Source organism: Labeo rohita, chromosome 11 (assembly GCF_022985175.1).
Source record: "Labeo rohita strain BAU-BD-2019 chromosome 11, IGBB_LRoh.1.0, whole genome shotgun sequence".
Taxonomy (NCBI): Eukaryota; Metazoa; Chordata; class Actinopteri; order Cypriniformes; family Cyprinidae; genus Labeo; species Labeo rohita.
The window spans coordinates 1,962,305-1,978,953 of NC_066879.1; the positions used below are offsets into that span (position 1 = coordinate 1,962,305).

The 16,649-nt window shown below is 37.2% G+C and overlaps 1 protein-coding gene across 16 annotated transcripts in view; it reads left to right on the plus strand.

The window, feature by feature from the left end:
• The window catches only part of adgrl2a (adhesion G protein-coupled receptor L2a), a 106,631-nt gene that overhangs the window by 11,096 nt on the left and 78,886 nt on the right, over nucleotides 1–16,649 (plus strand). For 15 of the 16 annotated variants that reach the window (XM_051122460.1, XM_051122466.1, XM_051122463.1 and 12 more), the window contains exon 2: nucleotides 13,227–13,411. In XM_051122460.1, coding sequence (XP_050978417.1) covers nucleotides 13,303–13,411 — 109 coding nt within the window. In that variant the 5' untranslated portion in view covers nucleotides 13,227–13,302. Of the gene's footprint in view, nucleotides 1–12,853; nucleotides 12,994–13,226; nucleotides 13,412–16,649 lie in introns of those variants that run through there. The other variant, XM_051122462.1, reaches the window with a different exon arrangement.

The window sequence follows — 16,649 nt, forward strand, 5'->3', positions numbered from 1 at the left end:
AATTTTAAAATGCATTTAAACAAACAAAAAAAACATTGATTTTAATGGTAATATTATTCCACAGTATTGCTGTTCTTATATGTACTTTATTTTTAGGTAAAAAAAAAAAAAAAAAATGTTACCCCGCTGCCTTAAAATTGGAAGTTTAGTCAACTCAAATAAGTTTAGTCAGCTTGAAATCTTAAGTTGTACTAGGTGATAACTTAGATATTTGTGTAAACAAAATATGAAATTTTAAGGCAGCAGGGGAACAAATTATTTTAAGTTGAAAATGCAACAGTGCAATTCTTGCTATTAACAAACCATTAACTATGACTTTTGCCTCAATAAACTCATGATTTGCTGCTTATTAATTATTAGTAAGGTAGATGTTAAGTTTAGGTATTGGGTAAGTTTAAGAATGTAGAATATGGTCATGCAGAATATGTGCTTTGTAAGTAATAATAAACAGTCAATATGTTAATAATAGGCATGCTAATAAGCAACTAGTTAATAGTGAGAATTGGTTACTGTATTTTTTAATCAAACATATGCAGGCTTGAAGGGCATAAAAGACTTTTCAAACACATTAAAAAGTAATATTAAAAGTATAAAATAGCATATATTTTGAGTGTATTGCAAAATATTTAAGTATTTGATGTTATATAAGAGCATAGGGATTTTTTAAATGAATACAGTCGAAAGATGCATATACCATCATATATCAAGCTCACAGCTTTTCAAATTTCCATACATTATCACTAGAAAATTAGTATTTGTCTATGGAGACTTTTTCTTCTTCTTCTTCTTCTTCTTCAAGAACCCAATCGTTTCCCTCTGTTGTAGTAGCATCATTTGTTATCTTTCACTGAAGGACTAAAACAAAGATATATGCACGATACGCTCGATGGGTGCAAAGACACGGAGCAAGACTAAGTCTGTGTGAACGATGTATAAATAATTTAATGGCATCATTTGCATACTGTATGTTCAGCTCTTATTAAAATCTAAACCTACGCCTTGATCAGAGGGAAATGCTACTTGTTATTTTTGACCTCTCTGTGAAGCAGGCTTCCTGAATTGATCCCTGCTTTCAGACAGTTGCGCTGTCACCCCCAAGTGTGCTCATGATATCCTCCTCTGGACTCAGATTGTGGAAAATTACACTGAATGGCAGAGACCTTCACAACATACCAGAGCTGAAAGAACACGAATAAAGAGGCTAGAGAGATAAAAACGACAGACAGAGAGAGGCAGAAAAGGAATTTTCTGTATCTGCAGCCTTTCCGCGGGTGGCAGAAGACAGCTGAAATGCCGGTAATCTATTTATATCGGGAAAGATTTCTCAGGACACGAAAAGCTTTGATTTCTGGACAGGTTCAGAGTCCACTGTAGGGAGGTTGCTTCCCTGGACGCAGGTCACTTATATGACACGTCTCCCAAAAGCATCCCGGCTCCACCAGCCATTTGAGGATCGCATGAAACGCGCTGCAGGAAAACTTAGATGACATCAAACCCATCAATGTCACATCCTAGCGCCAGTATGCTATCGCCCGCAACCGAATGCAGCTGTTTTCCGACGCATCCCAGCTAATTTCCGAACAGTATCGTTGTTCAGACTGCATCATTGTGCAAAAATGAAGTGTAACTGTGGGAAAACTTTATGAACAAAACAACATTTGACTTAAATGAGTTCAGAAGCAGTGCTGTATTCCTGCTGGTGAATGTACGACATTATCACATATGGTCTGTTATTACTGTCAGATGTTTGTGCTCCGTATTTGAAAAAAATAAAAATCCCTTTGAAATACATGAGATAGAGACAACATAGCATCTATGTGGCAGTGAATTTGTCACAGTCGAATTGTAAATAAACAGAATGAGGTTGAGAAACCGTTTCAGAACAGTTTCCAAACCTTTCCTGAAGACATTTCGAAACTGGTATAAAAATCAAGCTTCAGGCCCTCCAGCAAACCGCTGTTCCCAATCCCATCATGCATTTATTACATTTTACAGGAAGAAAATGGCAAGAAAACATGGTGTCATATTATGTCACACATTCTCTGCATGATTGTTGCCAGCACAGCGTTACGCGTGGGCTTGAAGGACTGAAGGAGCACAAGGCGGCGAAGACACCGTTCAGTCAGGCTAATATAGCACACAAACTCTTCAGTCACTCCAAGCTGTGTCTGCTTGACTGCTGTGCTAATGCGACGCTTTAACCTGTGTGAAAAACACAGCCGCCATATCTGTTGTTTACATTCTCTGATCTGCTCACTAGCTTCAAAATAAAGCCATTTTTTTGGCTACCGATAACAAACAGCCCTAAAGCCACTTCACAAAGCTGCAAAAATAGTTATTACTAAGTGTCTGGGTTCCAAAAAGAGTTATTTCAGCAGTGAAATGTGATTCCTAAACCAATGACATGGACATGGAAGCTGGACTGATTTACTAACAGTGCTAAAAGTGTGGGAGCAAAGATACATTTGACTTTTTTTTTTTTTAATCATCATGGTAGTTATTACTCAATAATAAAATAAAAACTGTATAATATATTTTAAGTTATTTGAAATATAGGCTACAACGGGGCTAAAGGTGCCTTTGAAATTATTTTACTCTAAACCACTAGATGGCTAGATGGTCACTAGAAACATCCGCTTTTCAAGATACACGTGCAAATTTGGCTGATCCTTGACGCAATGGCGGGCAGAAGTGTAAAATTGATGCTTACTTGATCTAATATTTGATGTTTTTTTTTTTTTTTTAATGTTGTAGACTTAAGTAGCAAATGAGAATCTTGAAAATATAATGAGACAAAGGTCTTCTTAATGATTTTCCGTTATGTTTAAGATAATTAAAACAGCCGTTTTTAAACGGAAGAATATGTAAAAATATGGTATTTGGGGTAAAAAGCGCCCCTGCTGCTGGGTCTAAAAGGCACAATATTAACATGATAATTAAAAGAAGGCTGACTTTTCCATTTGTTGACATGACATGGTTAGATTCAGATGGTAAATTTCATAAATAATGTTGTGTGTCCATCTTAGAGATAATCACCATGTTTAGAATAAAACCATCATATTTAAAAACGTGATATTAATTATATATAATAACATATAATTTGTTGTTATTACTGTAAATCTATATTAAATTACTACGGGATCTCCTTCAATGCTTTCAGAATCTTTACATTTTAAAATGATTTTGTTTCTACATTTTAAAATATGTTTTATTTTAATATATTTTAATGACAGTATATTTACTGAGCAAATATGAATTATTTTATTTATCAAAATAAGCAGAAAATAGAACAAACTTTGCTAAAGTGATTGTTCTGGACAAGTATTAACATAGACAAAACAAAAAACAACAACATTATTTTAGCTAAAGTATTTGTATCAATACTGTGTGCCTTTTACCCCATGCTGGTGAGCTTTTTACCCTGTGTGTGGGGTAAAAGGCCCCCCTTGCCACCTCATTTTCACACAAAATCTGCTGCTCCATAAATGTTCAAGATATGCAGATATTTTGGGCGCAGTGAAAAGCACATTTTTTTCTTGGGGTGTGCCTTTAACCCGTTGTACCCTATATATTGAGAGTGTAGGGAGACCGACTTGATTACGTCATTTGCGGGAGCTTCGTGAGAGAGGACATTACCACAGTCACATGGCAAACACTTGGCGTGTGAATTGGCCTTTTCAGTGTTTTGACTGAAATATCTAGAACTGGCAATTAGCCTGTCAACTTTCTTTAAAAGTTGAAGAAGTGTAAGGGGGTCAAATGAGTTCAGTCTCAATCTAGTGGAGGGACATCTGCGTCTCAATTCCACTGCTCGCAGTGTTAGTTAACACATGTAAATGAGGCTAACGATCCAGACACAATCTCTCATGGCTTTCTTCTCCAGAGCCTTGAGCCTAACAGCTCAGAATGAGAGATCACCACAAAGTCACCACACAAACAAACCAGAGCCATGCGAGAGACTGGGTTTGTGGCTCCCTTCGTCCAGATTTTAACCGTTATTGTCCCCAATTCGTTAGATTTAAAATGGAATCAGTTTTATTTCACAATCATCAAGTAATTATTGAAGTTTTGAAACTGTAAAGACGTGCATGCCCATTAGACACTTGAAAGTTTCTCATTTTTAACATATGGCCCAGGCAATTATACTAGCAAGTCAAAAAACTTCATCTTCCCACGTTCCACTCCATTTGAGTCATAATCTTAAACTAGAAGAAAATATTATTAGAGGTCTGAGAGGAAGATTGAAGTAATATAGAGTTAATTATGATCCAAACTGTGATAAAAATGAGATACCAGGCAGAGTATCATAATGAGAGGGAGAATTTAAAAGCAAAAACTGCAGGACCACAAGTTTGTCCTGTTTAACCACAGAAATGGCAGAGTGTCGACTCACTGTGACTCTTTGCCAAGCATCCGACGGTTCTGCTGAGCTTGTGGGAGGCGAGGGTGTAAAATGAAAGTCACTTCCTTTCCTAAACTGTTTTGCTTTCTCACTCTTCAACCAAATACACACAGCGACACAAAAGCGGTACAAAAGACGCACAATTCTTGCAAAAGCAACATTAATAGCATTAATTTTTCACATGCAAAAGCAGGTGCACGTTTCAACTCAAAAGTGAATAGTTTTGATGGCGTCTTTGAAAAAGGTCAATATCGTAACATCAGGTTTAGCATGAGGCTTTAACTGCTGGTTGCGTTGTCAGGAGAGATTTAGTCCTGACAGTTGATTTCTCTCCGGGAACAAACTCCACCCTCCTTATCTGTCTGCCGATTTTTAAACGATTTACTGTCGAGCTTGTTCTCGCCCTTACGCCGGTTTGCTTGTTGAAATCTGGAAAAGTCACACACACACAAAAAAAGTGTTTTTAAGGATTTAAGTGAGGCTTTATACATTCAAGAAAACCCTTCTCCAGTTTTCGCTTGTTTGCTTTAATTAAAGTAAGTGGCCATTAATTAAAAGCTTCCAAATGACTTTGTGGTTTGTGGCAAAATCCTGAATCATCTCTGCTAGTGTGTGAACTATCGAAGCTCGAATCATCTCCAAATCATTTCCTCTCATAAGAAATCAATCAATCAACCCGCCCGCATCAATCATCCGTAGGTTTCTTCGCCACCCCGCTTTTAATGTCACCCATTCAAGACGTTCTTTTAATGCCCCTCACTTTATGTTTTGTGTTCCCTTCTGCCATCTTAAAAATTAATCATCCTGTTGAATAATGGCTCACGATGGTGCTGAATAATTGATGATCTGGTGCTTAATAGAGGGACAGAGGAGGCGTTACGCTCACACAACTGCTCTTGTCTGAGGGAGACGCTGTGTATCTGTGCAGACAGACAAGCTGGATTGTGTGTGTGTGTGTGTGTGTGTGTATATAAATGCTGTTCAATAATCAAATGGCAGTGAAAGGCAGATACATAAAAACATATGCGGCCAACATGAAATCAAAACTGATCTTATTTACTAAGGTCTTATTGTGCACCTCATCTGTGCACGCCATTATAAAGAACAAAAAAGTTTGTCTTTGTATTATTTTAGTAAAATGTACCTTGTTCTTTCTATAACACTAATTTTCATTTTGGCTGACTTCAGATTTTAATCCCCTAAATATTTTTTTGAATATCCTGTTTCATTTGGAAGTACAGTCATGGTACAGTGTGAAGTAAAATGTATGGATGTTGTTTCATGTTGACTTTAAAACAAGAGGAAAGCTCTTTGGTGAGGTCAGGCATTTGAATGTATCTGAACAGATCATGCTAAATGACAGACCATGTTTGTGACTGTCCCTCTGTGTATACACACGTACAGACAGACACACACACATGCACGCATTTTCACCCATGCATTTGCACCATTTTGACAGCAACAGTGCTTTCATTGCTTTTGCAGGAATTAAAAATTGATGCATTTTGTTGAAACTGAGATGATGAGCCTGTGAGAGTAGCAGAAACCTTCCTTTTTCACTCTAGTCTCTCCTGATATTTTATGACCTCTTACATTGGGCAGCTCTTTTTTTATAGCATGAAGACAGATGTTGTGGCCCTGTTTGCTCTCATTGTTGTGCCCGGCTGATGCAAAAACACAGCGAAGTGCCTATTCCTTGAACAGTGTAGAGAAAAGGGACATAAAAATTATTTTATTTTGTTTTTTTTGTTTTTTTGCTTTGTTATTTTCAACAAATAGTCAGTGAAAACTGTCAGACTTAATATAAAGCATACTTTTTTTTGTGCAGCTTTTGCTTTGCTGTTATTAAAAGAGCACAGACTGACAAATTTATGACCGTTTGTACACTGTAAAAAAAAAAAAAAGTGAGTGTTCATGCTGCCTTAATTTTAAGTTTACTCAACTCAAATATCCATGTTTTCATGTAGTATAACTTAACATTTCATGTTGACTAAACTTAAAATTAAGGCAGCACGAACAACGTTTTTTAAGTTGTTGTTTTACGGTTTAGTTTTTGATCTATCTATATTAAAGAATATTTGGGTAAAAAATGTCTTAATACATAATTATTCACATTTTTAAAACATAATAAACATAAATAATGTATTTAACAGGGCTGAATGTTGTTTTAGCTCAGGGGTCACCAAACTTGTTCCTGGAGGGCCGGTGTCCTGCAGAGTTTACTTCCAACTTTCCTCAACACACCTGCCTTTAAGTTTCAAGTATACCTAGTAAAACCTTGACTAGCTGGTTCAGGTGTGTTTGATTAGAGTTGGAGCTTAACGCAGGGGCACCAGCCCTCCGGGACCGGGTCTGGTGACCCCTGTTTTAGCTTGATAAATGCAGTCAGCATTGTGTCAAATTGTAATGAATAAGTTTATTATTAAGTTTAGTTTATGTATTATGAATAAGTTAAGATTATTTATTTCTCAATGTATGTTATTTCTTGGATGTCACAAATGTAAGTGATGTAACATTATACTGTATGTAGCAAAAAAGGCTAAACTGTACAGCATTTTTTTAATGATTTAAAAGTATGCAATAATTAAATATTATTTGTGTTAGTATCTAACATACCTAATAGTTTTATAAAAAATTTAAAAAGGCATGGCACTCCAAAGTGTACTGTATTCGTGTGAAGTGCTCAGTGTATTTTGCTGCCAAAGAAAGTCTGTTTCCCTCCCGTATCCCAGCTGAAGGGGAAACATGGAGTGTCAAGGACTTCTTTCTTCTGATTGGCAGGTGCTAACCGTGTAAGATACCTGTATAATGGTGGTCCTCAGAATTTTTCTGACCTTCTTATACGTCTCCCCATATTAATGTCACTCTATTCCCGTTAAAACGGAGGCATCTCGGAGAAACACGACGGTACTGAATCCTCCTTATCGTCGGCAACCTGAAAGGAGGAATTTGGCGCTATCAGTTAATGGAAATGACATTTTTTAAATTTCATTTTCAGATAATCCACTCCTTGTCCACTAAAACATCAAAATTACTGTTAACAATATGTGAAGGCCGTATTAAAACTTACTTACTCATAGCAGTCGAGGCCCATTATAATCGTTTCTGAGAGACACCGTGCCATTTTAATAGGATTTCTGATACGTGCCACGCGTTATTACGCCGGTGTGCATGTCATTTACTGTTGGAATTAGAAAGCTGTATATCAGAATAATGAATAGATGAGTAAACTACCCCCTTCCGGTCGGGTATGAATGCAGTGTTCGCTAATCTCTACTAAAAAGGAGCCGTTCAATCTATTTCCAGCAACTTCTCCAGAAGCTCCAGTTTGCACTGAGGATTTTGGTTCTGCTCTGGTTCTTAGTTGTGTTCTTGTCTCTTGCTTGTGTGGCGGCTTGATAGAGACCTTGATTACTCTGATTAATGGATCATAAGCATCTTCTTTGAGAGAAGGATGAAAAGAAGTGAAAAAGAGTGAGATTTCATTCACAGACAGTGATTACAGTATTTTACCAGCACTCAAAGCATTACGTATGCCTTTATGCCGCGTCTGTGTACTTTCATTAAAGCAGTTATTCAGATTTGACATGGTCATGAGACAGTTTTGTCACGCAGGGTTTCATGTATCTTTTCCAGGTCTTAAACACAGAGCTAAATGGCCAGTTAAGATGATGCATTTGCAGTTCTGGTGTAAAAGCCAGCTGTGCTTGTAAAGATTGAACGCAAGCAATAGGAGCCGCAAGGAACTGAATTATATTGCTTTCTATTCTGATTCAAATATGATCCAATTCCGGATCGTTAATGATTTATTTAAAAACAGTCGGGTCGTAAGAGTTATTAGTACACAAACTGGACTACACCAGAAATGCTTACAACACATCAGAAAGCTATATTGTCTATTGATTGTCATTGTACTATTGTCCGGACTTTTTATTTCATGTAAACAGCAAGCTAACAAAAAGGATAAATTGTCATTTATTTTCCTGTTGCAAAGCGGATTTAATAGCACACTGCAGGAAACACTGCTCCATTTGTACTGGTTTCAAAAATGTAGATTTAACTAGGTTTAATTTACCTAAAAATAAAAAGTGTGTCATTTCTAATCACCCTTATGTTGCTAATAACCTGTAAGACTGACTTTCTTTCATGTTACACAACAGGAGCAATTTCAAGATCCCATGCAATGAATGAGGTCTAAAGCTTTCAAGCTTCAAAAAGAATGCAAAAATCCTCTGTTTGTGTTCCACCAAGAAAAGAAAGCCACATTTGATTTGCTTTCCCCGTCCTCTACGTTCAGCTTGCCATGCCATTTCTAATTCACTGCTTGTACAGCAGCATTCAGAGTTTTTTGTCATTTGCTCATTTAATGTCTGACATTGTCGTCTATCTGACCTTAATACGTCCGTCACCCCGATATCATGATGTTTGTCCTCTGGTTTTAAAATGTACACAACCGGCAGTGTCCAGATGGCAAAGGTGAGTGTATGACAGTGGAGTCAAATAGGATGTGTTCGGAATGACTCATGTGTGGCTGTGCATTAACTGGCCCACCCCTGGACCGCTGATTGATTTCCTCTAGCGTTTCTGCCTCAATGGGACACTGTCATCTGATCACTGACCTGATATTCTAGCACAAATACTAAAACATCGAAAACAAACTCGTCACAGGCGAATTTTCATGAAAGGGTCTGTGCAGCTAACGGTGTGTTATGGGTTATTCTTCAAAACTGATGAAGTTTGTCATAAAATGTATTGAAAATACGTTACTACCAATAGGAATATGGTAATAACTTTCTAAATACACTCTTTTGCTGTTGTTTTTTCTTTTGTTTTCTTTTTCTTTGAAAATATCTTCTCAATGCTGCAAATATTTTATTTCCCAATAATATTCTTGAAGTCTTGAAGTAGTGTCTCCAGGTTCTGTGTCAACCCTTTGACTTTAATATTGTTCTTGTTTTAAAGCATCTGTTATATAAAAAATTAAAAACACTGATTGATCCTTTTTAAAGAATTGATTGGGACTGCCCTAAAACGTTGCCCCATTACCATGTATTTTTACCCAAAAAAAAAAAAAAAAAAAGATGATACAATATTTGTAGAAGTACCACTTTAAATTATATTTCTTAACAGCACCTTGTATTTCCATGTCCTTATGACAAGCAATGCAAAATTTAAACTGTAAAACTGGCAGCCTTGTTTCTTTCAGCTCGGTTCAAAATGTCTGATATGTTCTGATACGTTTTCTGAAGGCATAAAATCTCAACCGTTTAGCTAGATTTAGCTTGAAATGACAGATTTGTTCAAACATAAGCATATCTCTAGTAAAAAGTAATAGTTTAAGTATATTAACATAATTACTGATATATCACATGAGACTTACTGATATAAAAATCGTAATTAAACTTTATTCGGAATACTACTTGTCCATAATGCACACTTTTTAATATTAAGCCTAAAATATGTTTTAATGTGACTATTGGTGAGGACTGTATAATATTTAAATAATATTGTTCTTTAAATGCAAAATATTTAAAGTGCACCTATACTTAATGTAATTCCACTTTAGCAAAATCAAATACACTTTAACTGGACTTCAGTACTACAATTAAAGTGCATTAAGTACAACATTAGTTGTTCCAATTTAGCAGACTTTAAATATTCCATTTTAGTATACTGAAAGTACAATTGCAGGATATTTTTATTAAGTACATAATATGTACATTTATTTGTAGTATACTTAGCATGAAATAAATTTTTATTGTAGTATATTTATTTTTCAGCAGTGTGATGAAATGTTTAAGATGGTACAAAAATGTACTCACCTTACCTAACTGGAAAAGATGTTTCATGGATTCCCCTTTATGAATATTTAGCTTGTCAGCTTGTGTGCTTTGTCCCGTTGTTGGTGTGTTTGAGTTCCATTGTGCGAATGCGTGTCCCTGTTTATGGGTCCATTTTTTATACACTTGTCATATTCTTTGACCATCAATCTCATGGCTCTTTTTGTAGTTCATTGAAAGCTTGGGGGTTAATTCAGAGGTCAAGCGAGACTTGCAAGCTGTCAATCTCGCATTGTAAAGTTTGTAAACCCCCCTCCGCCCCCCTCGGCCTTGCCTCTTGTGCATTATTCCTGCACCCACCCCTCTGAATGGCTGACTCCTCCTCTATTCTCCGGTGGGTCTCACTCCCGCTTGGGAGAAAGACGGCCGCATAATTACACATCTGCCCTTTGTTTCTCTGTTTTGGCATTAACATCTCAAACTGGCCTTTCAGCTCTGATTTGAACGGCTCTCTTCTCGCCCAGAGAAGTGGAATGTTCTTTCAAAGTTCCTCTTTTTATTTCGCGCAGCTGTTTTGTTGAGGAACCCTGAGTGTTGTTGGTCTGTTGTAGCAGATGTACACAGCTGTGAAAAAGCATTCTGGGTCTAGACCTCTCCATCGATCACTGCCCTTATATAGCTTTGTAAGTTTGTACGAAGTAAGCTGCGCGATTCGACGAAGCTTTCGGCATAAAAACGGCAGCCCATAATCAAAGGAAGTGCCGGTATCAAACATCCCAGAATCCTTTGAAGATGAATGGCTGTTGTCTTCATTTGTCATGATTAGAGTTTTTAATTTGATTTGCAAACACAAAACACACAGAACAGCGACAACAGGCCATCCCGCTGTGCTGCGTCGGCGTTGGAACGGCAGTATTTGTTTGAAGCACTTAACAGGTGTTGATCGGCGGTCTTTGCTGCAGCTTAGGGAGATAAGGCCTCCCGCGGAGGGGAGAGACCTCAACACGTTTAATGAGGAGTGCGGGAGTCAGGCGGGCCGCCTTCGTCCACGGCTCCGCTTCTGGAGACTGATCAGCATGTTAACCGCTCACAGCGTGAGACAGAGATATGAAAGTACGGAGCTGTTGTCGTTGATTTAGTCAAACACCCCTTGACTATGTAGGGATCAGCCCTCATCCTTTATGCATTTATTTTTCTTCACAGCTAACCTGCTGTGAGCCGCCACCGCAGCGGCTTCGCTAGTCATTTCTTTACCTTAGAGAAGCACAGATGATTTTAGGGTGAAAAAATACAGTTCTCTATTTCAGAACCTAAGAAGTCTGGTAGGCTACACCGTATTGTGCTGTTATTTCGCTAATGCTAATGCTAATGATGCTACACCCACTTTTTCAGTCTTTCCATTAAGACACCAATGGTGCTTCATTTGAATGCAAAATATGAATGCAAAACTTATTCTATTGGTATATATTTTGTAGGTAAGTATATGCATTTCACATGAATGTACAGCTAGTCATAAAAATTCTCTATATAAATGTTTTTAAAGATAGTTCAACCAGAAATGGCATCACTTACATAAAAGAAGATATTTTGAAAAATATGGGTTATCCAACCCTTTTGGTCACCACTGACATCTATTGTGTAAAAATAAATAAATAAATGAATGAATGAATTAAATATAAATATATATATATATATATATTTTTTTTTTTTTTTTTTTTTTTTGGGCAGCAGTTTAAGAAAAATGATAATGACAAAAATTCAATTTTGGGGTGAACTACTCCTTTAAATATAAACTCAGAAATTCTAGGGATTGAATTGGATTATCCAATAATCTGTGATCTGTGCCAAAACACAGCTGGCATTGTGTTTGTATGCATATGTTGTCTTCCAAACAATAGTATTTATTTACTACTGTGAAGTAATACACAATGTATGAATTTATACTTAATAGTTCACCCCAAAATTGAATTTTTCTCATCATTTAATCACCTTATTTTTATAAATAGTATACAAATAGTAATTAAAAGTTTTGCATCATATTTAAATAATGGTGAAATGTTTCTCGTTTAAATAGGAACAAGTTCTGAAGTTGACAAGTTCTACTTGTATTTACTATTCATAATTTGTTGTTTTTGTCACGCTTGACAAGATTTGCCAAGTATGACACATCCACGCGGTCGCATAAAACAACGTGACTATACTATTTACAGTCGCATTGTTGACTCTTGAATACTAATGCTACAGGAAGCCATAACCTTGATAAGTTTAGAACAATGCATTAGCATTTAGACATTCTTTGTCTGATCATACAGAAATGCACTATTCGGTGAAACCCTCTCCTTCTATGTGATAATGTAAACAGGCTCCTGATGTTTTCTAATCACATTTTCTCACCTCATAACCCTATCTATGAAGCGAAAATTCCAATACTTTCATTGACCAGACATGAGGAAATACCCAGTAATGCGATGATGTATTAAAGGGTGGTGAGATATATTTAGTGTATCTTCGAGAAACCTAGGGGGGTGCACACACTGTTTTTAATGGGCTCCTAAGTGGCTCGTTACTGGAGTGACGATGTTTCCCATGAGGCCGTGAGTATGTTTTATGGGAGGCCGGTGGAGGGTGTAAACATGCAGAGAAGGAAAACATTTAAGGGATGCAATACTGTATATGACAGAGTCCGCTTTGGCTGGAGAATATGCCCTGGTAGCTCTAGTGGACGAAAAACCTGTTTCCTCTCAGGAAAGGATGGTAGCGGAACAGGTTCGGGAGAAGAGAGTGAGATAAACGGTAACGACGGGCTTTGAGGTAAATGGCTTGTTTGTAATGCGGGAGGTGCCGTTTCAGGTCTCAGTCACCTTCCAATAGAGGGTTTCTACTCCTGAGATGACTTCTGTGTGAATTTGCTCGCGGAAAAAACAAAATCCTGTGGAGGAACTGAGGCGAGCGAGACTGCAGCAGTTTAAAGGAGGAAGTTTTTATGCCTGAGGAGCTCTTCATCGACAGCCAAACACTGACAGTCCGCTGTGGTTTTCTTACAGGCTCGGAGGTCAATGATGGTTATCTCTCAGAGTGACTTCCCCGGATCGTTGTGACTACAGTGATTTCGACCCAGACATGTGGAAAGCGGAGAGTCCAGTCAGAGCCGGGATGGGATGTTCAGAATGGAAGTCTTTGGTCCTCTGTGGCCTGGTGTTCGTCTTGACGGTCGTACAGAGTTCTGACGGTAAGACCTTTTTTCCTTCTTGAAATATCACGAATCTTTTGCAAAAAGAGCAACATCGTCGGAATTAGTCATCGGACTCGTGCTGTTTTTGAGTTTATGGTGCTGTTTTTCTGTTCTTTTATGTGGTGGACATTTGAAACAGACACCATTTCTGAAAGCTCCGATAAATAATGGCTGTTTCCTGCAAGACAGATAGCCTGAGGTTCTTGGGAAGCCGTGTGCATTAACACAGAGCTTGCCTTCGTTTTCTTTCTGGTTAAATTAAAAGAAAGACCATACAGTGTTTCCGAGTTTTCCCTCATCTCATCTCCGTCTGTTTACTCTCATGTCCTGTTCTAACTATAGGCCTAAACCCTACAACTGCTCATTATAAACAATATCCTCAAGTAAACACGCCTCATTACACTCTGTCCCTGCCGTAATATCTTTTTAATGCATTTTTATAATTGAATTAAATGGGTTACTGCCATAGCCATGGCTGGAAGTTTTCGCTTGTGCAGAAACTTTGAAAGATTGATTGCTTGAGGGTTTGTTCCCTGTTTCTCTCGAGTATATCCTAGAAACTTCAGATCTCATCTTTCTGATTTCATTTCGTGGGCCGAACGCTGTCTATAAGTTGGGATGTAACTCATTTGTATTCTGTGCATCTTCTCAAACCGCATTTTCGGGTATTTTATGAAGCCCAAACGCAAAGCAGTGATGAAGTATTGTGGAGCCGTTTTATTGATAGTATGTCTGCCATTGAATGCCATGAAATGTGGCATTGTGCTCTTATAGAAATAAATCAGGGCTGTATATGCTGAATGCTATATTAGTCTGAGCTCCTAATGCTTATTTGATCATCGTAGCGATATTGCTGCTTCGCAAGAGCGAGTCATGTTATGACAACTTTAAAAGCGAAAAAACTGTCACAACATTGTGGGATAGATGGCCTGACAACACTATATTTAATGTATAATATGCATAACGGTACTTCAATAGCACCGAGAATGACCCACAATCTTGCATATTAATGATGGAAAATTCTTTGTAGTTGTCTTTCATCTGCCGATAGATCTTTAGAAAGCATAAAATCCTGAATGTAGTGTACGCACATACGGAACGCAGGTGCTTCTAGCTTCACATGCTTGATCTCATAAGTATGGTGAATAAGTATTGTTGCATTCACAATACAAAAACGCAAGTTAAATGTGTCATTTGTAAAATGGGTTGACCAAGCATTTGTCTTGCATAGAGTGTGTTTCTGGCCTCAGTAAGGATATTTCACAGTAAAATCTATGTTTTTTTTTAGTGCATTGGATTACCTACTATAAGTCAACAGCACTCATGTTGACTCATTCATGTACAGTAATTGGGTGCAGATTTATTATCTGATAAATTAACATCATTATTTACCAGCAACTGCAGTTTTTCTTTAAACGTGCTGTCACTGGGTTATTTCACGATGGGGCTAAGTAGTTTTGAAAGAAAGCTTTGCTTTATATGTCTGGCCAATTTGCCGGTAAGGATTGTGAGTAATATGAGCCGTTCTTTTTTTAATTATGGAAAGGACTGAATAATATCCGTTCGTGTCCTGCTGCCTTGGGCTCATTCAGAACGAATAGCAGGGAACCGTGGCCTCGACCGGCGGCCACCCGCCTGTATTCATAAAAATACTTCATCTCCATCTTAATTCAAATCAGAACAGCTTCTGTGTGACTTCCAGACAGCCAAATCACACATCTCAGAATTAACAGCGTTCTTGGCGGCTATAGCCTTTTGACAAAACAGAATTAAAAGGTTGAACTTTTGCTTTACGGAGAGATAACTTTCACCTGCCTCCGTTATTAGGCGAATATATAACCCAGTTTTCCGTCAAGTGAATAGTTTCCTTTCTTGATGTTCTTTTGCAGTGGAACTTGATTGCAATCTTGACCTATGCTGCCTCCATTTCAACTGTGGTTTTTAACTCAGAACTGGATATTTGGTCAATCTTTTTAGATGTTTAAAGGTCATCCCTATTGATTTTCAGATTCGAAACATGATATGCATAAATACAGCACTGTAGGTCAGTGATTTGCATGTCTCCAAAGCATATGAAAATGTAAAATCCTGCCATTTGGGATGAAAACTCGGACCATTAGGGCTGAAGCGGATGATGGTCGAAATGTGCCAAAACTTTGATATATAAATGTAATGGACTGTATGCACAGAGCGTTTCTTAGAACTTCCACATAAGGATAAGCCAGCTCGAAAACTTCCAGTGAAAGTTCATTTGATCTTGTGGTATATATAGCTAGAGACTCTTGAGACCCTCAAAGAAACCTCTCCTGCCACAGAAACAGAATAATTGCAATCAACGAAAATAACAACATTTAACAACATATGTGACGCTGGACCACAAAACCAGTCATAAGCAGCACGGGTATATTTGTAGCAATAGCCAACAATACATTGTATGGGTCAAAATTATCGATTTTTCTTTTATGCCAAAAATCATTAGGATGTTCCATGAAGATATTTTGTAGATTTCCTACCGTAAATATATCAAAACTTAATTTTTGTAATATGCATTGCTAAGAACTTCTTTTGGACAACTTTAAAGGTGATTTTCTCAATATTTAGATTTTTTTTTTGCACCCTCGGATTTCAGATTTTCAAACAGTTGTATCTTGGCCAAATTTTGTCAATGGAAAGCTTATTTATTCAGCTTTCAGATGATGTATAAGAATGTATCCTTATGACGGGTTTTGTGGTCCAGGGTCACATATATTTTTACATGCCAAACCTGGGAATCCCAGGAGAGTACCTAGACATGTAATTGTGCATTTAAATGCTGACACTAAACACTGTCATAACTGTTTAGGCTGATGTTAACTATCTAGCTATACTATCTCATAAACAACATTATAATAGTATTCTTGATAATCGATAACTTACTCTTCAGCTATGCAGTGAAATTAACTTTTCATTCATGAAAATGACATGAAATTACCATTATAACCAGCAGAGGAAGCATGATAATATATTATCATTTTTTGCAATTTTGAGTCTTTTGCTGTTTAATGTTTGTATTGAAGCTGTTTTTTGAGATAGTGGTTACATATATTACATCAATTCTTTCAGGTTGAATTTTCAGCTGAAAAATGTATATGTAATATTATTAAATACATAGGAACCGTGTTATAAAATTACCCATAGCATGATATATAATTTTGGTCATATTGCTCACCACAATCCTACAAACGCTTGTTACACT